Consider the following 27,259-nt stretch of genomic DNA (forward strand, 5'->3'; position numbering starts at 1 on the left):
GCTAACCCGTGACGCTGTGAGAGGAGGAGCCATTTGGTAGATCAAGCTCTTGCCAAATCCGGTCGGGAGAAGGGCGAAAACATCGTTTCCACCAACAAAAGCCTTCAAAGCCGTTCTCTGATGTTCTTTTGATGAAACAATATCAGATAGATTGGACAACACAGAAGAAATAGCAGCATCAATGCTAGCGCTTGCTTCCTCAATGCGAGCCGCAATTGTTGTTGGAATCTCACGGTCGCTTCTCCACTCCAGGACACACCCGCCCTGCGTCCTGATTGGACAGACCATAAATTCGGTTGGGGAAATCACTTTCAATGAGCGGGTTCCCAGATGTATGTGAGTGGAGCTGGGCGGAGCTCGACATGCATCTGGCTGTTGTCAGGTTACCGTCCTCCTGGGTTTGCTCATGTTCGTGGGCTGAATTTCTGCAGAAATTCATTTTGAGCATCTATTGTTACTGCCATTTAGGTTACAGTTCATTGCAAAGGTTTTGCAACCAGACTTTGGACATTATTAAGAAAAAAATTGATTTTATTTCCTTCTCATAAAGTATTTTTTTACTTTATTACATTATATATACAGCTATATTAGGTTAGGAGTTATAAATTGGAAACATAAGAGTGTGTTGCTGTAGGGAAACCATGGCAACATGATTCTTATATTGAGTTTGATCTTGCTGGATCGTTGCATTTGCACCGTCGAACATTAGTTTTATAATTTACAGGAAATAAAGTACAAAAAAGGACGACGGAGTATTAGGGCCAGGCTAGAGATTTTTTTTTTGTCTTCAAACTCCAAGAATAAAGTCGCAACAGTATGATATTAAAGTAGTAAAATTACGAAAACAAAGTCATAAAATTCGGAGAAAAAAGTCCCAACAAAATTATGAGGATAAAATCATAAAATTATTAGAATAAAGTCATAAAATTATGATAATAAAGTCGTAAAATTACGAGAATAAAGTTGCAACATTATGATAATAAAGTCGTAAAATTACGAGACCAAAGTCATAAAATTCTGATAAAAAAGTCCCAACGAGAATTGTCATAAAATTACGCGAATAAAATCCAAATTTTGAGAATAAAGTCAAATTATAAGGTCGTAAAATTGCAAGAATAAAGTCGCAACTTTATGATAATAAAGTCGTAAAATTACGAGAATAAAGTCATAAAATTACGAGAATAAAGTCGTAAAATTACGAGAATAAAGTCATAAAATTATAAGGTCGTAAAATTACGAGAATAAAGTCACAACATTATGATAATAAAGTAGTAAAATTATGATAATAAAGTCGTAAAATTACGAGAATAAAGTCATAATATTATAAAGTCATAAAATTACGAGAATAAAGTCGTAAAATTACGAGAATAAAGTCGCAACATTATGATAATAAAGTAGTAAAATTATGATAATAAAGTCGTAAAATTACGAGAATAAAGTCATAAAATTATAAGGTCGTAAAATTAAAAGAATAAAGTCGCAACATTATGATAATAAAGTCGTAAAATTACGAGAATAAAGTAATAAACTTACGAGAATAAAGTCGTAAAATTACGAGAATAAAGTCATAAAATTATAAGGTCGTAAAATTACGAGAATAAAGTCGCAACACTATGATAATAAAGTAGTAAAATTATGATACTAAAGTAGTAAAATTATGATAATAAAGTCGTAAAATTACGAGAATAAAGTCGTAAAATTACGAGAATAAAGTCATAAAATTATAAGGTCGTAAAATTACGAGAATAAAGTCATAAAATTATAAGGTCGTAAATTACGAGAATAAAGTCGCAACATTATGATAATAAAGTAGTAAAATTATGATAATAAAGTCGTAAAATTACGAGAATAAAGTCATAAAATTATAAAGTCGTAAAATTACGAGAATAAAGTCGTAAAATTACGAGAATAAAGTCATAAAATTATAAGGTCGTAAAATTACGAGAATAAAGTCGTAAAATTACGAGAATAAAGTCGTAAAATTACGAGAATAAAGTCATAAAATTATAAGGTCATAAAATTACGAAAATAAAGTCGTAACATTATGATAATAAAGTAGTAAAATTCTCATAGTAAAGTCGTAAAATTACGAGAATAAAGTCGCAACATTATGATAATAAAGTAGTAAAATTCTCATAGTAAAGTCGTAAAATTACGAGAATAAAGTCGCAACATTATGATAATAAAGTCATAAAATTAGGAGACCAAAGTCATAAAATTCTGTGAAAAAAGTCACGACAATAGTCATAAAATTACGACAATAAAATTATAAAATTATGATAATAAAGTCTTAAAATTACGAGAATAAAATCATAAAATGAGGAGAAAGTCTTAAAATTATGCAACAAAAGTCACAACGAGAATAGTCATAAACTTATCAGAATAAAGTCATAAATTAGGAGAATAATATCATAACATTATGATAATAGATTTGTAAAATTACGAGAATAAAGCCCTAAAATTACGAGAAATAAGTTTTATTTTATGACAACTCTTCCCAGAATCCCTTTCTTCCCTAAAGTGAGGAATGTGGAGCATCATGTGAAGTTATACTTTAGCATCGGTTTGACAAATCAGGAAATCTTTTAGCAGCAGCATCAAACTGGGCAGGATGTCAAAGTGGACTCTGGTTGCTGATTGGTGGAGCTGGTCGACCGTCATCTGCTGGGCGGAGCTACAAGCTTTCTTTCTGAAACCGGTTGATGTTTGATGACTTAATTCGTGTAATATTTAAACTTTATTCTTAAAATAAGAAATAAATGAAAAAAATCTCTAGCCTGGTCTTAATACTTGTCGTAAAACTGCACAATGCACACAGCAAAAGATTTTCTATCCAATATTTAATCAGTTAGAACCAATTAAAAGACGGTAAAATCTTTTAGATTTCAAAAGGCATTTGTTGTTATGAGATTTAAAAACAACTCAATTTATTTCTAAACATTTGAAGACATAAAAAACAGATTTGCTATTACAGTTTTAGCCTTTTTATACGTCGTTACATTTCTAAAAATTTGTTATTTAAGTGGAAACATTTACACCATCGGTTCTTTCAAATAAGGGAAAAAGATGTTTTTAAGTAAGAAGCTGTTATTGGAGTTTTCATCTTTTCTTAACTTTTTTCTTTGGACTTTCTGAATTTTTAGATATTTCTAAGATATTTTCTTTGCTCTCATCTGCTTCAAAAGGACAGGTATTACCCGCCTCTTATTTGTTCTGTAAATAACCCTATTTTACTCCTATTTCTTATTTTGTTTTCATGTTTTTATCTGATTTCCTATTTGTATTACATGTTAAAATGACATTTAATGGCTAAGAGGATGTTTGTTTTTAAGAATAAGAACTCATCATTGTGAATGTAAGCAGTAGAAAAGATGTTTTAAATGTAAAAAAAAAAAAAAAGGTTTAGAAAGAAAGCACTGTGAGAGAAATATCAATATATAAAGTGACGGAAGAGAATGTGCTCAGAAGGGCAGATAGAGATAAATACTATATCTAATAAGACAAATAGCAATAAAGAAAAAAGTCTGGAGCTTTTTGTGTCGTTCTTTAAAGGTGATCTTTGTGTTTTCTGCTAGTTTTCTTTTTAGTTTCAGATTAGCATTTTTTAATGGAGCATAACACTATGGGGCGCCGTTTGTAAAGTTAAGCAGTCAAAAATCTGGAGCAATATTTATGGATATTCATTGTGATTCAGTGTGATTTAAAAGAAAAATAAGTCATTTTTTATTCACTATGTCATTCATTTATTTATTAAAACCTTACTTTTTAAATTAATATTTAGTTTTGGAGCTAAATATTTTGTTTGCTAATTAAAAATTTATTTTGTTAAATCCAAGTATATGTATATACACATGTATATATATATATATATATATATATATATATATATATATATATATATATACACATATACATACATACATATGTATACATACATACATATGTATACATACATACATATGTATATAAGCAACTTAAACTCAATAGAGTGTGGTTTAAAGCCCACATAATGAAATCAAAATGTCAAATATCAAAATAAAGTCACTAATGAAAACAGTAATTTAGAAGAAGACAGAAGAACAAACAACAACAAACAGGACATTGCAGAATAAACGTATAATGCTGGAGATCATGTAAAAGGTAAAATGCATTTCAGGCTTTTGGATTTTTCACAAATATAAGTTATTTGGGACATGCATTAGAACCTCTTTAAACCCACCTGTTAAGTGGGGGTAATAACTCCAGTAAAATGTTTACTAATATAGACAGGTTAGACATGGTTTAGATAGCTTAGATTAACACCAATTCAACCACCAAGATCATGTAGAACATGTTTTAGAAATTTTAAAGCCCTATTTGAAAGGCGTGCGGACGAAACACCATGTGACTGTATTTTGGCCTTTTCTATAAATAGATAAAGATGAGCAGGTGAGGAGAGGAGATTCGTTTACATGTAGTATTCTGAAGAGAGGGTTAGACCCGGCTTTTCGTTCAGATGAGAAAAGAGCCAAAAGCCGACTGTTAGCGGGTCGACGCAGTTTTTGAAAAGCTAAGGTTTTCTATATGAAAGCGTCTATATTGATGATCTGTTTGCTTCAGCTGCACCAAACATCCCAGCACAGCTGCATCATCCAGAGTCTGCTTCATGGGCCTTCATTTCCCATGAGTATTTGCGGGTCAAAGTGGACTGTTAGCTATGTTAGCTTAAAATCAATATATCTCATTTTATATGACCCAAAATAAACTTTGAAGATGTTTTAGGTTAGGATGTAGCACAGCAGTTGGTCACAATGTCACTGAATCATAAAAATAAGCTTCATTGTTTCCCAAGAATTCAGAACTTTTGTTTTCCTGGGAACTGACAACAATTTTTCCTGTGAACTAACTGCTTGTTTTTTTTCTAAGAACTGAGGACGGTCCTACTGGTTTTGGTTTGACACGTTTTGCTCGAGGAGCTTTGTTTATTTTCCGGTGCAGTCACAAACAGACAGTTAGACTTCCGCTAAGTTTTTTTAAAGATGTTTCGACACCTATGCAGGAGTCTTTGTCGATTCTTTGGGCTCGCACCAGAGCAAACTGTAGCTGGATTGCTGATGTATATAAAGGAAAAGTCGCTCATATTAAGAATTCAGACATCTGAAAGTTCATTAAATATAAACTTATTATACACTGTTCAATAAATGATAAATGTTTTTAATTCAGAGTAATTTTCATGTGAATGTGCTTTACTGGAGGCATCCATGTTTGTCAAAGAACACTACTGCCACCTACTGGTTTGTGACGTCACGGTGCGGTATCGGCTGTTGATCAAGTCCCAGTGCTGTATCTGGTGTTTGTCACAACGCGCTATTATCCAAGTCATCTTGAAAACATTCTTCTTTGAAATTTGGAGGATCAGGAATCTGAAAGGTGAAATAACTCTTTTATTCCCTCCTATTTTACCGGCTGTATCCTAACATCCAGCTGCCATGCACGTGGGCATTGTCAGTTTAACTATAGCTCTGGTGAATTGGGCAAAAATGGCCGAGCCCAGACCCAGTGATCAAGACGAAAATTATTGTTATTTTTTTTACTGATTAACGCTAATTTATTAAATCACCACGAACGTATTAGTTTTAGGTATAGATAATGATCCACTGATAATATCTTGCTGACCGGACTTTTTCTTTAAGCAGCATGGAGGTCCATCCTCCTGCACACATTCACAGAATTCTGACAGCTAACAAACATGCATTAAGCCATAGCCATGTCTGTTTTAGAGACTAAACTACTTATGTTGTTTTAATCACTTTCTGCTCTTCCATTATTGAAATAGCCTCAGCAGGGATCCGGAAAAAAAGTCAGAATTCGGAGTAAAAAAGTCAAACTTGTGAGATTAAAGTCAGAATTTTGAGGAAAAAAAGTCAGAATTCTAAAAAAAAAAAAAAAAAAAAAAAAAAAAAGGTCAGAATTCTGAGAAAAAAGTCAGAATTTTGAGAAAAAAGTCAGAATTCTGAGATTAAAGTCAGAATTTTGAGAAAAAAAAGTCAGATTTCTAAAAAAAAAAAAAGGTCGGAATTCTGAGAAAAAAGGTCAGAATTCTGAGAAAAAAGTCAAAATTGTGAGATTAAAGTCAGAATTCTGACTGTTTTTCCCGTATTAAACTGAAATAAAATTTAAAAATCAGTTAACCTTTTTGTATTTTTTCAGTGACCCTAATCCTCTCCTGTGGAAACGTAAAAAGAAACTGAGCGAAAGTTCGGGTGTCTTCCAATTTAAGCCTGTTTGTGGTCTTAATTTTAAATGAGTTTTTACAGACATATATCTAGTGCAGTGCTCAGAACTGACCACTGGGTGTCGCTTTGCAGCTCTCCGCCTGGACTAAAAACCATATATGGTAAAGAAGGCGGGAAGAGAAGGGGAGGGGCGGGGCCCGGTGAAAGTTGGCAGTAAATCTGAGCGTGTTGGCTCTCAGCCCGGCGGCTCAGTAATAACCGTCCTGTGACAGCAGCAGCTGTTCACACAACCAGGCAGCAGCAGCTCGCAGCAACATGAGCAGCTCCTGAAAACTTCTCCGAACCCGCCGGAGCTCCACCGCTCCGAGAGGAACCGCCGCCATGTCCCCGCTGCAGCTGTCCGTCTACTGGCGGCTGTCCCTCCTCTTCTTCTTCACGCCGTTCCTCTTCTTCCTCGACGTTTTCACGGCAGCCGTCGCGGCCAGAACGTGTCGCCATGAGAACGGCACTGAATCAGCCGCGTCCCTGCGCGGGACGTTCCCGCCCAGGGAAGGGAGGAACCAATCACAGCACGTAGAAGCTTCAGAACTGGAGGCTGATTGGAGGACGGATAGATTACAGGAAGAAGTGAGTAAAAATTATTATTTTTTTATTATAAAATTCTTTATAATAAAAAAAGAAATAAGTACAATTTCTATTAAAAATCGCCAGGGTTTCAACAACAATAATAATAATAAATAATTAAAAATGAAAATAGTGATTAAGTAAAACTAAAAGGATTACATAAATACTTTGAATTTAGAGCATAAAGTTTTAACAGCCGTTTTGTTATTGGAAGAAAAAATTATTTAATTGTTTTTTTTGAAAACATTTAGACTATAAACACGTCAGGATCCATGTTTCTATATCCACGTTTCCTTCTGTTAGTGACTGAGTTATAAAAATAACTTTAAATATCAACTTATTTTCTAACTGACTTGAGGTGGTTTCCACAGATGTTTACATGTTGGGAACCATCCATCAACTGGAAGGGTCCACATTCAGCCCTGTTAATGTGGAACAGCTGTTTTTCTCCCAGGCTGAAGTCAAACCTCCACATGTCTCTGTGCTGGTTTTGCTCCCTGGCAGCCTGGTGGACCGACACGTGGGCACTGACCGGGTCATCTCTGGGTCACCCGTCTCTGCAGTTCTTCTAGGAACTCTGAGCAGCTCTGTTACAGCTGAGTTTAGAGCCCCGGTAACTTTAGATTTCACCTTTTACCGCTGAATCTTTAATAAAGCGTCTGTATAATGCTTTAAAAAGTCATTTAAAGACACTTTTATTACCAATTTGTTACCAAATTAATGCTGTAAAATAATGGACGATGTTTGGTAGAAAACTCATGTAGAGGCAGGGGCGGTTTTAGGAAATTTGGAGCCCTCGGCAAGGGGCCCTTTTAATTGAGAAAACACATAAAACAGACCCATTATACAGATACAGCAATCTGAATTAGAACAGAAGAAAAACTAATAAATTCAGCCATAAAAATTAGAGTATAAAAAAATTCTTTTGAAAAAAACATTTGGCAGATTAAAAGTGGGATCCTCTCTCAATACCGATGAAGCTATCACCTTTTTTTTTTTTTTTTTACTTTTCATGCTGTCTCTAAAGGAATGAAAGATTTTTTCCAAGCACTAAGCTCACTTAGCTGATTGCTCCTTCCTGTGTTTCCAAAAAGGCCAAAGTAAATAACCCAGTCCTTCTTTTCACTGTAGACAAGTTTGTTCAGAAAACTTAGATTTCTCTTATTTCATATATTGATTTATGTTATTTACTCACTAAAAGCCTGTTTCACCTGCAAGGCCACTAAATTCCCCTGACTGAGGGTGGGGTGTTTATAGACAAGACGCCGCGTGGAGAGGATTACTCGCTGCTGTCAGCACCCAGTCTCAAAGGTCTGACCCCCATCGATTGGTTTAATCCTGTGCACCCCCCTCCCCCTTTAACAGATTGAATGCAGTGGGGTCTGAAGGCTCCAACAGGCTTCCGATGTGTCAATACATCAGTGCTGAAGTTCACTGATAGCTGAGGGGGCCAGATTTCTGAAAGCTAATCTGGGGGACATTTCCAGCTGGTAGATAAAAATAAACACATTTCAGGAAAAATTCAACAGGAAACTGGGAGAGAGATGCTTTCATCCATTTTTACACATTTCCTAATGTCTAATCTAGTGTAAAAATCCATGATTAATAACATTAATTAATCGATCCTGTTTATCAGTACAGAGTTTGTGGGAATTTCGCTCTGTTTCCATTCCAAAAACTGTAAATTAAACTTTTGTTTATATATAAAATTTGAAAAACATATTTTTTCTAAATAATGATAACTATAAAATGAAAAGGCCTCCAGTTTATTTATATTGTATCCTGGACAGCTGCAGTGCATTGGGTAGCCTTCAGCTGCCTGTATTAAAATCTGTGTCAATATTAAAACAGTTTAGTTCATTTTATATTCAGATTAAATTATATCAAACGTGTTTTCAATCATTCTGTTTCATTTTATCTGAGTCTATTTCCTCATTCCGGTTGCAGCCAATGTTTTATCTCACCTTTTGCTACATTTCCGGTCCTCATCTTTAGTAAAACAAACACATCAAAGCCATTTTTTTTATTACCTGGGCACAAATCAAGGATTTATCCCAGTAATCAGCTCAATTCAGATCAAATGAACCAATAACACTCTCACTGTAACACAGCATATGTTTATCTATGTATAGAAATGACCAAAACCCAGTCACATGGTGTTTCGTCCACACGCCTTTCAAATAGGGCTGTAAAATTTCTAAAACATGTTCTACATGAAACGCATAAAACTTTTCGTTTTATAGATGCGTAAACAAATAAAATGAGATTTAAAATTCCACCTGAGACGTGTGACTCTGCGGGATAAATGCAACAGCAGGTATTCATTTTTAGCCCCGCCCCCTAATGGCCGCCATCATTGGAAACTAGAGGCTCAGACCTATTCGGTTTGGTGATATTATTTGTACATTTCAATAAATCAAATCTTAGAAGCAAAATGCTTTGTCTCATGCAGAAGGTCTCCAATAAAGGAAATCAGCATGTTCGTCTGACCAGATTCCATATTATGAGTAAAAAAATGCAATTTTGCATTGTGCAAAAATCCCATTTCCGCCTAGCGCACTGCCCACTTAAACCTTTATGGAACAAAAATGCTTCAACTTATTCAGCACAGATTTGCTTTAGTTATAGTAAAGATGTGGATCTTTTTGATGAAGCTTCTAGTTAGAGTGGCTCAGGTTATCCTGAGCTATCTCTATAGTTCTGCTGCTATAGGCTTAGACTGCTGGAGGACATAGGGACCCCTTTTTCATCATTCTGCTTCATTCTATCTCTATTCTCCCACTCCCATTTTGCTTGACTTGTAGTCAATATGTGGATCTATAAACTCTGAGGGTTCTTCCAGGGTTTCAGATGGAGTTTTATGGTGTTTTGCTGTGTTTATTTTGGAAATTTTTTTTTAGTGAGGCTAAATATTTTTGTTTAATCACCTATAAATCAGACATGGTGACATTTAAAAGTTTCCTGAAAAATTTTCCTCAACGCCTTTTTGTCACAAAAATACAAACAATTGTATTTCCAACTTATAGTTTGGGGGGGTAAACTTGCTTTAATTCAAATTATGGAATTTTCTCCTGAGACCCTCAGGGTTTAAGGGATTAAAAGTGACGCTCTGATCCTGGTCTATATGCTAACAGTTGTTTCTGCGCGCAGCACGCTCTTTCTACTGTAATAACAGTTTACCCCCCTCATTCATAATAACTGTAAAATTGTCCAAAACGGGGACTGTCCCCTGAAATCTGGGACGACTGGTCAGCGTACTTAAAGCTGAGGGTTTCCTCTTAAAGAAATCTCATTGGTCAACCTTCTATTACTTCCTGTTAAAAAGGGAAAGGTTGATTTGTTAAACAGAAACATGTTTGAAGATGTGGTGAAGAATGTCCTCCCTGATGAATAAATGAAATAAAGTTCCAAAGGTTTACAGTCTGGACTTTACTCCAGGGACTTTTACATAACTTTTTAGATTTTCGCCTGAAATGTTAAACCCAGACGTTAAAATGATGAATTTTTAAACTCACTTTAGAACCAGGTGCTGCAGAGCTTTGATTAGCAGAGATGATAGCTTCACATTATAGACAGATGAAAGGTGACCTGTTAACTTTAGACGCATCTTTGAGCTCCAATTATACGACGGAGTGTTAAGGCCAGGATAGAGATTTAAAATTTTTTCTTTTATTTTGAGATAAACCACATTCCTCATTTTAGGGAAGAAAGTACTTATAGTAAGAGTCGTTATAAAATACAACTTGTTTCTCATAATATTAAAACTTTTCTCGTAATATTGCGACTTTATGTAATTTTACTACTTTATTCTCATAATTTTATGGCTTTTTCTCAAAATTCTAAGACTTTATTCTCTTAATTTTACAACTTTACAACTTTATTCTCGTAATTTTATGACTTTATCCTCGAAATTTTAAAACTTTATTCTTGTGATATTGCGACTTTGTCATTTTACGACTTTATTCTCGTAATTTTATGTTTTTTTCTCAAAATTCTAAGACTCTATTCTCTTAATTTTACAATTTTACTCTCGTAATTTTATGACTTTATTCTCGAAATAAAAAAAAAAGACTCAGTCATACTAATTAAGACTCTGAAAGGAGGTGAAAGTTTCCTGTTTTTATGGAGCAGAAACTCAAATGAGATTTACTGAGTTTCTACCTAAATGTCTTTTTTTAAATGCCCCCTGATGTTCATCACTCACTGATCAGACATGTATCTGTGTCAGACAGTGTGCGGTTGGACAGACTGGTTGTCTTATGGTCAGACTGCCTACATGGTGGGATTGCTGCTGGGATCTCTGGTGGGAGGAGCCATTTCAGACAGGTACACCCACCTGCACTCACTCATATCCCGTCAGCACGGTCATTCATTCTCTTACCTGCAGGATGATTCCTCTGCAGGTACGGGAAACGTCCGGTTCTGCTGGCGTGCGCCTGTCTGCACGCCTTCTGCGGCCTGCTGCCTGCCGTTTTTCCTCAGCCGCTCCTCTTCCTCGCCATCCGCTGCCTGACGGCGGTTTGCTGCTGCTGCATCAACATCTGCGCCTTCAGCCTGGGTAACACCGACATCACACCCAATAAGGTCCTGATGTTTAGCTGTTCCTTAGCGAAGGAGTTTAAGTTGCTCTAATCTCAGGTTGGAGGTTCAGATCAACCTGACCCGATCAGAGTCTGCTCCTCTGAAAAGCTTTATTAACCGTAATTAAATCCATCACCTGTAAGATCATTTCAATCAGATAGAAGAAGCAGAATGATGAAAAAGGGGTCCCTATGTCCTCCAGCAGTCTAAGCCTATAGCAGCAGAACTATAGAGATAGCTCAGGATAACCTGAGCCACTAACTAAAGCAAAATGTCCCATTTTCTTACTATTAAACCTATAATTAATGTAATATTTTTTAATTGTGTGTAATCCAACCATTAGTTGGGATCCTGAGTCCGTTCTGGTTCAGGCAATAAAACACTAGTTAAGCGGTTAGCAAAGGGCCTGAACACCCTGCCACATGGTCCACTCAGGACTTGTTTACATCTCCACATCGATAATTAAACCGCATTCCGTCTACATTAGTCATTCGTTTCCTCAAACATTAAGAACTGACATGTTTCCATGTGGCACGACGGAGTATTAGGGTGAGGCCAGACTTCTTTTTTTCCTTACTTCGAGAGTAAAGTCGTAAAAATTACGAGAATAAAGTCATAACTTTCTCATAATTTTATGACTTTATTTTCGTAATTTTAGAACTTTATTCTCGTAATGTTACGACTTTATTCTCAAAATAGAATTAAAAAACATCTCTAGCCTGGTCCTAATACTCTGTTGTACTTTTTCCCTTCAAGTTAAAAAAGGAAAATTTTTATAAGATTGGGACCAAATGGGCTGAGTACCTAAAACCAATTCTATCCTACTTCATTTGATTGTTCTTGTGATATTTCTTATGACTTTGTGGTTTCATTGCTCGAAGCGGTGCAATCCCCCTTATTGTTCAATTCTGTCTATTTTTGTTATCGTTACAACTAAATCATCTGGACTTTCTGTTTATATCTTCAGATACGATCTTAAATAGGTAAAGCTGTAATTACTGAATGCGATGGAAATTTGTCTAAATAAAATAAAAATATATGTATATATTAATAGTTTGACAATATTTTAAGGTTTTTTAAATTATTATTTTAAAGTGCAAATAATCCTGAAATGTAAAATGAAACAAAAGCAAACAACCCTCGTCTTTAGAGCTGATACTGAATTATTATTGGATCCAGCTGGAGGTTTCTTCCTGTTCAAAGGGAGTTTTTCCTCTCCACTGTCGCTACAAGCATGCTTAGTGTGAGGGATTGCTGAAGAGTCAATGAGTCGATGCAATCAACTGGTTTTCCTTAAATAGAAAACTTTGAATCAATCTGACTGGATGATCTGGTGAACTGGAAAGTGACCTGAGATGACATGATGTGAATTGGAGCTATAGAAATAAACTGAATAGAATTGGATCCAGCTAGTGACTGAGCTCTGTGTGACCTTTGACCTATGCAGCGACATAATGTTTCTGTTTTTAGTTCACGCAGACCTTTAGCTTTTTTTGTCCCATTTCCGTAAATGATGAAAGTAGAAATGTTAGAAAGATGATGATGATGATGATGCTGAAGCTGGAAACCAGCAGCTCTGTCTGATGGTTCCCACCTGTCTCAGCTGGATGGGCCTTTGTTCAGCTCTTTCCCTGCTGTGCTTGTCCGGCAGCCGTAGAGTGGACCCTCCCGGCCGCTCGCCTCTGGCCCCCCGCCTTCCTGCCGTTCTGCTTTAGCCTGGGAACGATGGGCGGAGCGCCGCTGGCCTGGCTGAGCCCCACCTGGACATACCTGCACCTGTGTCTGTCCCTGCCGCAGATCGTCTGCCTGCCTCTCTACCTGTGCGTCCCCTCCCCGCCCCCCCCCCGCCATCTTTATCCCGATCTCCTTTTATTTTATTCTCTCTCCGTGTTTCCAGATCCATCCCAGAGTCCCCTCGCTGGCTGCTGCTGCAGAGGAGAAAGGATGTTTTAGAGAGTTACCGTAGCAACAGCACCGCAGATAAAAAGTGTCTGGACCTGGTAAAACCGTCTGGCTGTAGAATCTAACAGTCCTGCTTCAGGCGGCCGGTTTAAACGGATGTGTTTCCGTTCAGCTGCTGGACGCCGCCTCCTCCGACCTGCAGAGAGCCGCCGAAGCTCAGGTGCCAACGGCTACCGCCGGCGGCCGCGGGCCGAGTGACCTCACCCACCTGAGGCACCCGACTATCCTGCTGCGGCTGTTCATCATGAGCTACCTCAGGTACGGATTTTGGCTTCCAGTAGAGATTAACGGGGGTGAACGGATCTCATGGTGTCCGATGATCCGGCGCTAAAAGTATGGCAGCAATATTGTTGCAAAATTATTTGCAAATGTGTGGAGAGTTGTGCGTCTTTATCTCGATTTTTGTGTGTGCAGCAGGATTTAAAATGTGAAATAAATCTAGAAATGTGTGAAGAGATTTGTGTTTGTAGCAAAATCTGCAAATGTGTAAAACTACATGTGTTCGTTATCTGGTTTGCAAATATGTAAAAAATCCACAAATCTGTATTCAGATCTACAAATGTGCACAAAGATCAGCAAATGTGCACAAAGATCTGCAAATGTGCACAAAGATTTGCAAATGTGCACAAAGATTTGCAAATGTGCACTGAGATCTACAAATGTGCACTATGATCAGCAGATGTGCACTGAGATCAGCAGATGTGCACTAAGATCTACAAATGTGCACTATGATCAGCAGATGTGCACTATGATCAGCAGATGTGCACTTTGATCTGCAAATGTGCACTGAGATCTACAAATGTGCACAAAGATCAGCAAATGTGCACAAAGATCTGCAAATGTGCACAAAGATTTGCAAATGTGCACAAAGATTTGCAAATGTGCACTTTGATCTGCAAATGTGCACTGAGATCTACAAATGTGCACTATGATCAGCAGATGTGCACTATGATCAGCAGATGTGCACTTTGATCTGCAAATGTGCACTGAGATCTACAAATGTGCACTATGATCAGCAGATGTGCACTGAGATCAGCAGATGTGCACTAAGATCTACAAATGTGCACTATGATCAGCAGATGTGCACTATGATCAGCAGATGTGCACTATGATCAGCAGATGTGCACTTTGATCTGCAAATGTGCACTGAGATCTACAAATGTGCAGTATGATCTACAAATGTGCACTATGATCAGCAGATGTGCACAAAGATCTGCAAATGTGCACAAAGATTTGCAAATGTGCACAAAGATTTGCAAATGTGCACTTTGATCTGCAAATGTGCACTGAGATCTACAAATGTGCACTATGATCAGCAGATGTGCACTGAGATCTACAAATGTGCACTATGATCAGCAGATGTGCACTGAGATCAGCAGATGTGCACTAAGATCTACAAATGTGCACTATGATCAGCAGATGTGCACTATGATCTGCAAATGTGCACTGAGATCTACAAATGTGCAGTATGATCTACAAATGTGCACTATGATCAGCAGATGTGCACTATGATCAGCAGATGTGCACTTTGATCTGCAAATGTGCACTTTGATCTGCAAATGTTCACAAAGATCTGCAAATGTGCACAAAGATCTGCAAATGTTCACAAAGATCTGCAAATGTGCACAAAGATCTGCAAATGTTCACAAAGATTTGCAAATGTGCACTTTGATCTGCAAATGTGCACTGAGATCTACAAATGTGCACAAAGATCTGCAAATGTTCACAAAGATCTGCAAATGTGCACAAAGATTTGCAAATGTTCACAAAGATCTGCAAATGTGCACTAAGATCTGCAAATGTGCACTAAGATCTGCAAATGTTCACAAAGATCTGCAAATGTGCACTAAGATCTGCAAATGTTCACTAAGATCTGCAAATGTGCACTAAGATCTGCAAATGTTCACAAAGATCAGCAAATGTGCACAAAGATCTGCAAATGTGCACAAAGATTTGCAAATGTGCACAAAGATTTGCAAATGTGCACTTTGATCTGCAAATGTGCACTGAGATCTACAAATGTGCACTATGATCAGCAGATGTGCACTATGATCAGCAGATGTGCACTTTGATCTGCAAATGTGCACTGAGATCTACAAATGTGCACTATGATCAGCAGATGTGCACTGAGATCAGCAGATGTGCACTAAGATCTACAAATGTGCACTATGATCAGCAGATGTGCACTATGATCAGCAGATGTGCACTTTGATCTACAAATGTGCACTATGATCAGCAGATGTGCACTGAGATCAGCAGATGTGCACTAAGATCTACAAATGTGCACTATGATCAGCAGATGTGCACTATGATCAGCAGATGTGCACTTTGATCTGCAAATGTGCACTGAGATCTACAAATGTGCAGTATGATCTACAAATGTGCACTATGATCAGCAGATGTGCACTATGATCAGCAGATGTGCACTTTGATCTGCAAATGTGCACTGAGATCTACAAATGTGCAGTATGATCTACAAATGTGCACTATGATCAGCAGATGTGCACTTTGATCTGCAAATGTGCACTGAAATCTACAAATGTGCAGTATGATCTACAAATGTGCAGTATGATCTACAAATGTGCACTATGATCAGCAGATGTGCACTATGATCAGCAGATGTGCACTATGATCAGCAGATGTGCACTTTGATCTGCAAATGTGCACTGAGATCTACAAATGTGCAGTATGATCTACAAATGTGCACTATGATCAGCAGATGTGCACAAAGATCTGCAAATGTGCACAAAGATTTGCAAATGTGCACAAAGATTTGCAAATGTGCACTTTGATCTGCAAATGTGCACTGAGATCTACAAATGTGCACTATGATCAGCAGATGTGCACTGAGATCAGCAGATGTGCACTAAGATCTACAAATGTGCACTATGATCAGCAGATGTGCACTATGATCAGCAGATGTGCACTTTGATCTGCAAATGTGCACTGAGATCTACAAATGTGCAGTATGATCTACAAATGTGCACTATGATCAGCAGATGTGCACTGAGATCAGCAGATGTGCACTTTGATCTACAAATCTGCACTATGATCAGCAGATGTGCACTTTGATCTGCAAATGTGCACTGAGATCTACAAATGTGCAGTATGATCTACAAATGTGCACTATGATCAGCAGATGTGCACTGAGATCAGCAGATGTGCACTAAGATCTACAAATCTGCACTATGATCAGCAGATGTGCACTATGATCAGCAGATGTGCACTTTGATCTGCAAATGTGCACTAAGATCTACAAATGTGCACTATGATCTGCAAATGTGCACTGAGATCTACAAATGTGCACAAAGATCAGCAAATGTGCACAAAGATCTGCAAATGTGCACAAAGATTTGCAAATGTGCACTTTGATCTGCAAATGTGCACTGAGATCTACAAATGTGCACTATGATCAGCAGATGTGCACTATGATAAGCAGATGTGCACTTTGATCAGCAGATGTGCACTGAGATCAGCAGATGTGCACTAAGATCTACAAATGTGCACTATGATCAGCAGATGTGCACTATGATCTGCAAATGTGCACTAAGATCTACAAATGTGCACTATGATCTGCAAATGTGCACTGAGATCTACAAATGTGCACTAAGATCTACAAATGTGCACTGAGATCAGCAGATGGGCACTAAGATCTACAAATGTGCACTATGATCTATAAATGTGCACTATGATCTATAAATGTGCACTAAGATCTATAAATGTGCACTAAGATCTGCAAATGTGCACTAAGATCTGCAAATGTGCACTATGATCAGCAAATGTGCACTAAGATCTGCAAATGTGCACTAAGATCTGCAAATGTGCACTGAGATCTACAAATGTGCACTATGATCAGCAGATGTGCACTGAGATCAGCAGATGTGCACTAAGATCTACAAATGTGCACTATGATCAGCAGATGTGCACTATGATCAGCAGATGTGCACTATGATCAGCAGATGTGCACTTTGATCTGCAAATGTGCACTGAGATCTACAAATGTGCAGTATGATCTACAAATGTGCACTATGATCAGCAGATGTGCACAAAGATCTGCAAATGTGCACAAAGATTTGCAAATGTGCACAAAGATTTGCAAATGTGCACTTTGATCTGCAAATGTGCACTGAGATCTACAAATGTGCACTATGATCAGCAGATGTGCACTGAGATCTACAAATGTGCACTATGATCAGCAGATGTGCACTGAGATCAGCAGATGTGCACTAAGATCTACAAATGTGCACTATGATCAGCAGATGTGCACTATGATCTGCAAATGTGCACTGAGATCTACAAATGTGCAGTATGATCTACAAATGTGCACTATGATCAGCAGATGTGCACTATGATCAGCAGATGTGCACTTTGATCTGCAAATGTGCACTTTGATCTGCAAATGTTCACAAAGATCTGCAAATGTGCACAAAGATCTGCAAATGTTCACAAAGATCTGCAAATGTGCACAAAGATCTGCAAATGTTCACAAAGATTTGCAAATGTGCACTTTGATCTGCAAATGTGCACTGAGATCTACAAATGTTCACAAAGATCTGCAAATGTTCACAAAGATCTGCAAATGTGCACTAAGTTCTGTAAATGTACAGGAAGATTTGAAATGTTCACTAAGATCTGCAAATGTGCACTAAGATCTGCAAATGTTCACAAAGATCTGCAAATGTGCACTAAGATCTGCAAATGTTCACTAAGATCTGCAAATGTGCACTAAGATCTGCAAATGTTCACAAAGATCTGCAAATGTGCACAAAGATCTGCAAATGTTCACAAAGATTTGCAAATGTGCACAAAGATTTGCAAATGTGCACTTTGATCTGCAAATGTGCACTGAGATCTACAAATGTGCACTATGATCAGCAGATGTGCACTATGATCAGCAGATGTGCACTTTGATCTGCAAATGTGCACTGAGATCTACAAATGTGCACTATGATCAGCAGATGTGCACTGAGATCAGCAGATGTGCACTAAGATCTACAAATGTGCACTATGATCAGCAGATGTGCACTATGATCAGCAGATGTGCACTTTGATCTACAAATGTGCACTATGATCAGCAGATGTGCACTGAGATCAGCAGATGTGCACTAAGATCTACAAATGTGCACTATGATCAGCAGATGTGCACTATGATCAGCAGATGTGCACTTTGATCTGCAAATGTGCACTGAGATCTACAAATGTGCAGTATGATCTACAAATGTGCACTATGATCAGCAGATGTGCACTATGATCAGCAGATGTGCACTTTGATCTGCAAATGTGCACTGAGATCTACAAATGTGCAGTATGATCTACAAATGTGCACTATGATCAGCAGATGTGCACTTTGATCTGCAAATGTGCACTGAAATCTACAAATGTGCAGTATGATCTACAAATGTGCAGTATGATCTACAAATGTGCACTATGATCAGCAGATGTGCACTATGATCAGCAGATGTGCACTATGATCAGCAGATGTGCACTTTGATCTGCAAATGTGCACTGAGATCTACAAATGTGCAGTATGATCTACAAATGTGCACTATGATCAGCAGATGTGCACAAAGATCTGCAAATGTGCACAAAGATTTGCAAATGTGCACAAAGATTTGCAAATGTGCACTTTGATCTGCAAATGTGCACTGAGATCTACAAATGTGCACTATGATCAGCAGATGTGCACTGAGATCAGCAGATGTGCACTAAGATCTACAAATGTGCACTATGATCAGCAGATGTGCACTATGATCAGCAGATGTGCACTTTGATCTGCAAATGTGCACTGAGATCTACAAATGTGCAGTATGATCTACAAATGTGCACTATGATCAGCAGATGTGCACTGAGATCAGCAGATGTGCACTTTGATCTACAAATCTGCACTATGATCAGCAGATGTGCACTTTGATCTGCAAATGTGCACTGAGATCTACAAATGTGCAGTATGATCTACAAATGTGCACTATGATCAGCAGATGTGCACTGAGATCAGCAGATGTGCACTAAGATCTACAAATCTGCACTATGATCAGCAGATGTGCACTATGATCAGCAGATGTGCACTTTGATCTGCAAATGTGCACTAAGATCTACAAATGTGCACTATGATCTGCAAATGTGCACTGAGATCTACAAATGTGCACAAAGATCAGCAAATGTGCACAAAGATCTGCAAATGTGCACAAAGATTTGCAAATGTGCACTTTGATCTGCAAATGTGCACTGAGATCTACAAATGTGCACTATGATCAGCAGATGTGCACTATGATAAGCAGATGTGCACTTTGATCAGCAGATGTGCACTGAGATCAGCAGATGTGCACTAAGATCTACAAATGTGCACTATGATCAGCAGATGTGCACTATGATCTGCAAATGTGCACTAAGATCTACAAATGTGCACTATGATCTGCAAATGTGCACTGAGATCTACAAATGTGCACTAAGATCTACAAATGTGCACTGAGATCAGCAGATGGGCACTAAGATCTACAAATGTGCACTATGATCTATAAATGTGCACTAAGATCTGCAAATGTTCACTAAGATCTGCAAATGTGCACTAAGATCTGCAAATGTGCACTAAGATCTGCAAATGTTCACTAAGATCTGCAAATGTGCACTAAGATCTGCAAATGTTCACTAAGATCTGCAAATGTGCACTAAGATCTGCAAATGTGCACTAAGATCTGCAAATGTGCACTAAGATCTACAAATGTGCACTAAGATCTAGAAATGTGCACTAAGATCTGCAAATGTGCACTAAGATCTGCAAATGTGCACTAAGATCTGCAAATGTGCACTATGATCAGCAAATGTGCACTAAGATCTACAAATGTGCACTAAGATCTGCAAATGTGCACTATGATCAGCAAATGTGCACTATTATCTACAAATGTGCACTATTATCTACAAATGTGCACTATGATCAGCAAATGTGCACTAAGATCTACAAATGTGCACTAAGATCTGCAAATGTGCACTTTGATCAGCAAATGTGCACTATGATCAGCAAACGTGCACTAAGATCTACAAATGTGCACTATGATCTATAAATGTGCACTAAGATCTATAAATGTGCACTAAGATCTGCAAATGTGCACTATGATCAGCAAATGTGCACTATGATCTACAAATGTGCACTATGATCTACAAATGTGCACTATGATCTACAAATGTGCACTAAGATCTATAAATGTGCACTAAGATCTGCAAATGTGCACTATGATCAGCAAATGTGCACTATGATCAGCAAATGTGCACTATGATCAGCAAATGTGCACTAAGATCTACAAATGTGCACTATGATCTATAAATGTGCACTAAGATTTGCAAATGTGCACTAAGATCTGCAAATGTGCACTATGATCTGCAAATGTGCACTATGATCTGCAAATGTGCATTATGATCAGCAAATGTGCACTAAAATCCACTAAGATCAGCAAATGTGTTTTAAAAGTGTTGCGCTCTGCTCCTCGTCTCTACGTGCTCCCATAAGCTAACTGTTTTTCCTGGTGGCAGCATGCTCACACGCTCTTCCTACCGTAATAACAATCCCCCCCTCCCCATTCATAAAACCGTCAAATCTGGGACATTTCGGGGGACAGCTTCAGTCGAGAATTTGTAGATCTGAACACAGATTTGTGCTTTTTGTTGTTTTTTTTTACAAATTTGTAAACCGGATTAAACACACTAGTTACTAGTTTTCCACATTTGCAGATTGTTGCAGACACACTAATCTCCTCACACATTTCCAGATTTATTTACACATTTTCAAATCCCGCTGCACACACAAATCGAGATAAAGACACACAACTCTCCACACGTGCAAATAATTTTGCAACAATATTGCTCCCATATTAAAGTCGAACCAGATAATTAAAGCATCCATGAACTTTGACTGTAGTTTGTCAAAACACTGAGAACCACACCGTCCCAAAGCTGCACCTATCAGCCGCTGTTACGCAACTCTAGTTATGCAATAATCAAAGTTATGCAAGAAACACTTATCAGTCACTGTTTCTAGGAGGTGGAACACGTGCAGATATGATGTGAGGAGCCAACTCCATGAATTATTGAAGCAGTTCTGCTAAAGTTCACTGCAGCAAAGCAGCTCAGGTCCAAACTGGAGATCAGGTCCGTTATTCTGAAGAAAACCGACGCCGAGGCGGAAATATGCAAACCTCACTGTTCAAACGTCTGACTTGTTAAGACGTGTTTAACAAACAGCAGAAAGGGAACAAAACAGGGGAAAGGTTGAACAGGGAGCAGGAGACACTTTATACTTAAATTCTGAACATGTTCTGTTCTTTAAATGCATCTCTGCTCATAAAAAAGGAATCAGATTGTTGTTTTGCACGAAAGATTTACAGAAGTAGGTCAAACTGCAGAGGAGATGCGTGTCCCGGTCGATTCTCTGATAACCGAACGATTGAAGTCATCCTGACTTAAAACCTGAAAATCCAGACAAACCAACAGAGAATAAAAACAAGCATCCAGACTGCAGGGACGCTTTAATTAGACGACCTGGGAGCTTTCATCTCAGCACTACGACCCAGTATTAGGGCCAGTTTACGACTTTATATACCAGGATAAAGTCGGAATATTACGAGAATAAACCAGAGTCCAGTTTGATGCTGCTGCTAAAAGATTTCCTGATTTGTCAAACCGATGCTAAAGTAGAACTTTACACGATGCTCCACATTCCTCATTTTAGGGAACAAATGGCTTCTTTTAGCAGTTGTCATAAAATGCAACTTGTTTATCATAATTTTAGGACTTTATTCTCTTAATATTACGAGTTTACTTTATTCTTGAAATAGAAGAAAACAAAATCTCTCGCCTGGCCCTAATACCCCGCCATGTAGCACAAACATCAAAAGCTAATCTAAGAGGTTTGAATAGAAATTTTGGATTTGAAGTTTGAATACATTAGTGATGAACTCTGAGTTATACGAGTCTAGATTGAGAGAGTCTCTAAGGCGTGCTTCGTGTTTACGGAAGTAAACATGGATGGTAGCGCTGGGTAAGCTCTAACTCCAGTTCCCTCCCGTCTCCCTGCAGCGCCGCCACCGCCCTGACCTACTACGGGATCTGCCTGAACATCGGCTCGTTCGGCGTTGGCGTTTACGCCGCCCAGTTCTTCTCCGGCCTGTCGGAGGCCCCCTGCCTGCTGGTCCCTTTGGTTCGGATGGGGCGGCGGCTCATCTGCATGTTGGCTCTGTTCCTGAGCGGAAGCGCCTGCCTCGTATCACTGCTGCTGTCCAGATACCACGGTGAGCAGCAGCAGGAAAGCCGTGCAAACATTTCACTCCGTCTGGCATCATTCATATCCCTGCTGACACACCAGATTAAATCCTTTACTGGGATTACGATCTAGAAGGCATTTTCTTTGCTTTTACTCCATGACTCCTATAGGTGCTGCTTTCATAGCCATGGGGTCAGCAGCGGTTCTAGACCAAATGGGGGCACAGAAAAGCATGAAGCAAAAAAAAAAAAAAAAAAACGAGGCAAGGTATCAAATATATTGAGAGAGCTGCATGAAGTGATATTTCCTTTCAGTTAGTTTAATTAAAAATGTCTTCCAACTGAAAATATTTATTTTTGGCTTGAAAATGTTCATTTGTACGGAAGAAGATTAGGGCCACTGGAAAAAAAAAAAAAAAACATTCACGTTTTTAAATATTATTTCCGTTTAATATGGGAAAAGGTAAGAATTCTAAGATTAAAGAAGGAATTCTGACTTTAATCTGAGAATTCTGACTTAAATCTGACAGATAACAAACATGTTAGCATCCAGCCGTAGCCATGTCTGTTTTAGAGACTAGCTCTCTTGTTTTAATGACCTTCTGCTCTTCCATTAATCAAATAGCATCACCACTGACCCTCAGGGATGGAAAAAGACGCCTAATTCCATCATTTTCCACCAATGTGTTCCTGTTTCTCTCAAACAACTGAAGCTGAGAGCTCCACATCTCTGCCTTCATGGCGCCCATCAGCATTAAGATCCACAATTCTCAGATTAAAGTCAGAATTCTGAGATTAAAGTCAGAAAATTCTGTGAAAAAAACAACTTTTTTCTCAGCTGCCATTGTGTGGTGCCTGGGGAACATGTGGGGATTAAGGGTCTTGCTCAGGGACCCAGAGTGGCAGTCTGGGGGAGTGGAGGATCAAACTCACAATCAAAGGATTCAAAGCCCTATGCCCTAACCACTAGGCCGCCACCCCCTCCCAAATAAGCTATTATTTGGAATATTAGGTCAATATACATTAAGAATTTAGGAATTTTACATATTTTGAACTTTTGAATGACCATAAAATAAGGATTAGAACTCAAGAAAAAACCGATAATTTCAGCCCTAAAAGTATTTTGTAAAGGGTATTTGTTTTGTATTTTTGAAAAAAAAACATTTAGCAGATGAAAACTGGTATCCTATCTCAGTACCACTGAAGCTTTCACCTTATTGTTTTTAAATAATTAGTAAAACTGAATTTATTAAAAAAGAAAAAAAAAATGAAATAGATCCAAAGGACCCATCAGTAACCATGTCTGTTCCAGCGCAGATCATCATTAGAATTTATTTGAGTATTATGTCATCAGTAGACATGATCTACAGGGGCACTGGCCCCCGTCGGCCCCTGTCTGGAACCGCCCATGCATAGAGTTCCTGGATGGTTTTTGATCCCTGTTTCCGTGTTCCTGCAGGAACGCCGGCGCTGGTCATGAGTCTGGCTCTGCTGGGGAAGCTGTGCATCCTGGCGGCGACCTTCATCTCCGTCCTGTACTGCATCGAGCTGTTTCCTACCGTGGTCAGGTACCCGTTACCATAGCAACCCGTCTGAGGATGGGTGGAGTCTAGTTCATTAGTTCAGTCCTGGTTCTTCACACAGAGGGAGGATTTTAAACCCAGATTACTGTGTTTATTCATCTCTGAACTCAGATGAAGAGTTTTTAGCAGAAACATTTAGTTATTCTTGATCAGTCGTGGGAAAGAAACATTTTCTAAAGAGTTTATTAGAAATGTGTGGCTGAAAAAAAGGTTTAAAAGCTACGCTGATGACTGGAGTCTCCACATGACGGCTAGATGACCTGCAGCTTAACTCAGATCTACTTGTCTTTGCGGAGTTTCTTAAAAACCTCTAACCCTTTAAGCCCGGTTGGCCCGGTAACGGGCCCAGCTGACAGCATCCATTTATAGAAATGGCCAAAACACAAGTTAGAAGTTGTTGGACAGAAGTTCTGGACTAGTTCTGAATACTCCATGTATACGTCTAAAATGAAAAAAATCCATAGAAAGTTGAGCGTATGGCAGCGTTCAGCATATGGCAGCGTTCAGCGTAAGGCAGCGTTCAGTGTATGGCAGCGTCCTGCGACGTGTGGCAGACGCTGGCTAAATAAGCCAGGTGTGACGGGGCCTCAAATGGGCTTTCATGGTGTTTATTTTGGAAAATTTGCTAAATATTTCAAATTTTTCCTTCGTTTAATCACCTAGAAATCAGACATGGTGACATTTAAAATAGTGGTTCCACCTGATAGATATTCCTCAACGCCTTCCTGTCACACAAATACAAACTATTGTATTTCCAATGTGTAGTTAGGGAGCTGAACTTGCTTTAATTCAGATGTCATTTCAGGTGGAATTTGCTGCTAAGCCTCTCTGGGCTTTAGGGGTGAACTCACTATTGATGCTGAAGCTCCAAACTAAACATGTCAGCGTCGGGTTTGTTTCAGGCCTAAATCCTTTCTTTGTTCTCATCCCTGGCTGCCGCACACGGGCTAACGCTGGCCCTGGCTGCCGCACACGGGCTAACGTTGGGCCTGGCTGCCGCACACGGGCTAACGTTGGCCCTGGCTGCCGCACACGGGCTAACGTTGGCCCTGGCTGCCGCACACGGGCTAACGTTGGGCCTGGCTGCCGCACACGGGCTAACGTTGGCCCTGGCTGCCGCACACGGGCTAACGTTGGCCCTGGCTGCCGCACACGGGCTAACGTTGGGCCTGGCTGCCGCACACGGGCTAACGTTGGCCCTGGCTGCCGCACACGGGCTAACGTTGGGCCTGGCTGCCGCACATGGGCTAACGTTGGCCCTGGCTGCCGCACACGGGCTAACGTTGGCCCTGGCTGCCGCACACGGGCTAACGTTGGCCCTGGCTGCCGCACACGGGCTAACGTTGGCCCTGGCTGCCGCACACGGGCTAACGTTGGCCCTGGCTGCCGCACACGGGCTAACGTTGGCCCTGGCTGCTGCAGACGGCCATTATACTTTTAAGCATCACTATATGGCCTATTTTACCGATTTAATAGGCAATTATAAAACATTTCAGAAGATGAGAGGACCGCAGCAACCAGCGGACCTCCGAGGCTAACCGCAGCCAGGACCAACGTCGGCCAACGCTGCCGTAGACGGGCCAACGCCGGCCAACGCTGCCTTAGACGGGCCAACGTCGGCCAACGCTGCCGTAGACGGGCCAACGCCGGCCAACGCTGCCGTAGACGGGCCAACGCTGCCGTAGACGGGCCAACGTCTGCCAACGCTGCCGTAGATGGGCCAACGTTGGCCAACGCTGCCGTAGAAGGGCCAACGTTGGCCAACGCTGCCGTAGATGGGCCAACATCGGCCGCTGTGGTAGACGGGCCAACGCTACGTCAGCCGGTACACAGATTGTGTGCTCAGTAAACAGATTGAGAAACGGCCTGAGAATCCTGCAGGAAGGTTTGAATAGGTCTGAAATCCACTTGGCTTCAGGGTGTTTATGTTTTAAACTAGAATGACTGAAAAATGTTTAAAATCCTGCTGAGTGTCATAAACCGATGGGTAAAGGGACACCAACGTCCTCCTCTTCCTGCCCCCAGACAGCGCTGCTTATCTCTGGTCAACCTGTCGTACCGCCTCGGTTGTCTGGTCACCACCTTCGTACCGCCCAGCCCCACCGGCGCCATCTCATTGGCTGCGATGGTGGTGTACAGCAGCGGACCAATCGTAGGCTGCGGCCTGTGCCTCCTGCTCCCAGAAACCAGCGGGGTGCCGCTTCCCGACTCGTTGGAGGACTGCAACAGGCAGCCCAAGAACCAAGCGGCCAGCTTCAGCGCCCTCTGGAGGCCACGGTGAGAACAGCTCCAGGTCAAAGGGCAAACGGTGACCGACTGTTACTGACAGCCTGTTCTCTTCTGATTGTTGTCAGGAAAACCAAGACCACAGAGATTCCTCCACCAGAGAAGGTCGACGTCCAGACACCAGACGCACCGTTCCTTTAACGAGGAAAACGATTGTCTGTGTTGGATTCTACCTTAGGATCAAACGGTTGGGTTCTTCTGAGGAAACAGAAGACTTGGTGTTTATTGCTGAAATGAACGGATCTGAACAAACAGTCTGCTGGTTCGTCTGCAGCCCGGATCCGGTTCCACTGACAGAACCTCATTCCTAAACACGGTCCGGTCCGGACTCATGGAGACCTGAACACTATGGAAACAACTAAACTGGTGGAACTGCGCCCCCAACTGGTCAAAATATAAAGTGGGCGCATCAGGATATTTCAATCATGTTTATAGTTTGAGCCGTGATTTAATTTGTGTTCTTTCTAGTGTTTTGGTTAAAAAAATAAATTAACTGCATTTGTGAGGAGCTGAGGTTTAATTCCTGTAGTTACAGCATCATCTGCAGGAAAAGATGTCTGACCTCTGTCTGTGTGAGAAGAGACTGGTTCTCCTGCTCCGTTAAAACCAGTTTATTCTAAAGTAAAAACTAGCAGAGATGGGAAGTAACGAAGTACAAATACTTCGTTACTGTACTCAAGTAGATTTTTCTGATATTTTTACTTTACTTTACTACTTATTTTTATGGCGACTTTTTACTTCTACTCCTTACATTTTTAC

The 27,259-nt window shown here is 39.7% G+C and overlaps 1 protein-coding gene across 2 annotated transcripts; it reads left to right on the plus strand.

Moving 5' to 3' along the window:
• The first annotated feature begins 6,439 nt into the window (after positions 1–6,439).
• LOC119794646 (solute carrier family 22 member 13) lies at positions 6,440–26,985 on the plus strand. 2 transcript variants are annotated; one of them, XM_038302279.1, is made up of 10 exons: positions 6,440–6,842; positions 11,068–11,165; positions 11,243–11,397; positions 13,072–13,240; positions 13,318–13,420; positions 13,495–13,640; positions 22,449–22,660; positions 24,091–24,199; positions 26,240–26,491; positions 26,569–26,985. In XM_038302279.1, the coding sequence occupies exons 1-10, from the start codon at positions 6,597–6,599 to the stop codon at positions 26,639–26,641; spliced, it is 1,563 nt and encodes a 520-aa protein (XP_038158207.1). In that variant the 5' UTR covers positions 6,440–6,596; the 3' UTR covers positions 26,642–26,985. The 2 variants fall into 2 exon arrangements, with proteins under 2 accessions (XP_038158207.1, XP_038158208.1); XM_038302280.1 differs by having other exon boundaries at positions 6,709–6,842; positions 11,072–11,165.
• The last annotated feature ends 274 nt before the right edge of the window (positions 26,986–27,259 follow it).

The sequence above is a fragment of the Cyprinodon tularosa genome, unplaced genomic scaffold (genome assembly GCF_016077235.1).
Source record: "Cyprinodon tularosa strain WSP-4 unplaced genomic scaffold, ASM1607723v1 ctg486, whole genome shotgun sequence".
Taxonomy (NCBI): domain Eukaryota; kingdom Metazoa; phylum Chordata; class Actinopteri; order Cyprinodontiformes; family Cyprinodontidae; genus Cyprinodon; species Cyprinodon tularosa.

Coding starts and splice junctions, on each gene's coding strand:
- LOC119794646 (XM_038302279.1), top strand. CDS start 6,597: ATGTCCCCGCTGCAGCTGTCCGTCTACTGGCGGCTGTCCCTCCTCTTC. Junction 22,661..24,090: donor GCTGCTGTCCAGATACCACG/GTGAGCAGCAGC, acceptor GTGTTCCTGCAG/GAACGCCGGCGCTGGTCATG. Junction 24,200..26,239: donor CTGTTTCCTACCGTGGTCAG/GTACCCGTTACC, acceptor TCCTGCCCCCAG/ACAGCGCTGCTTATCTCTGG.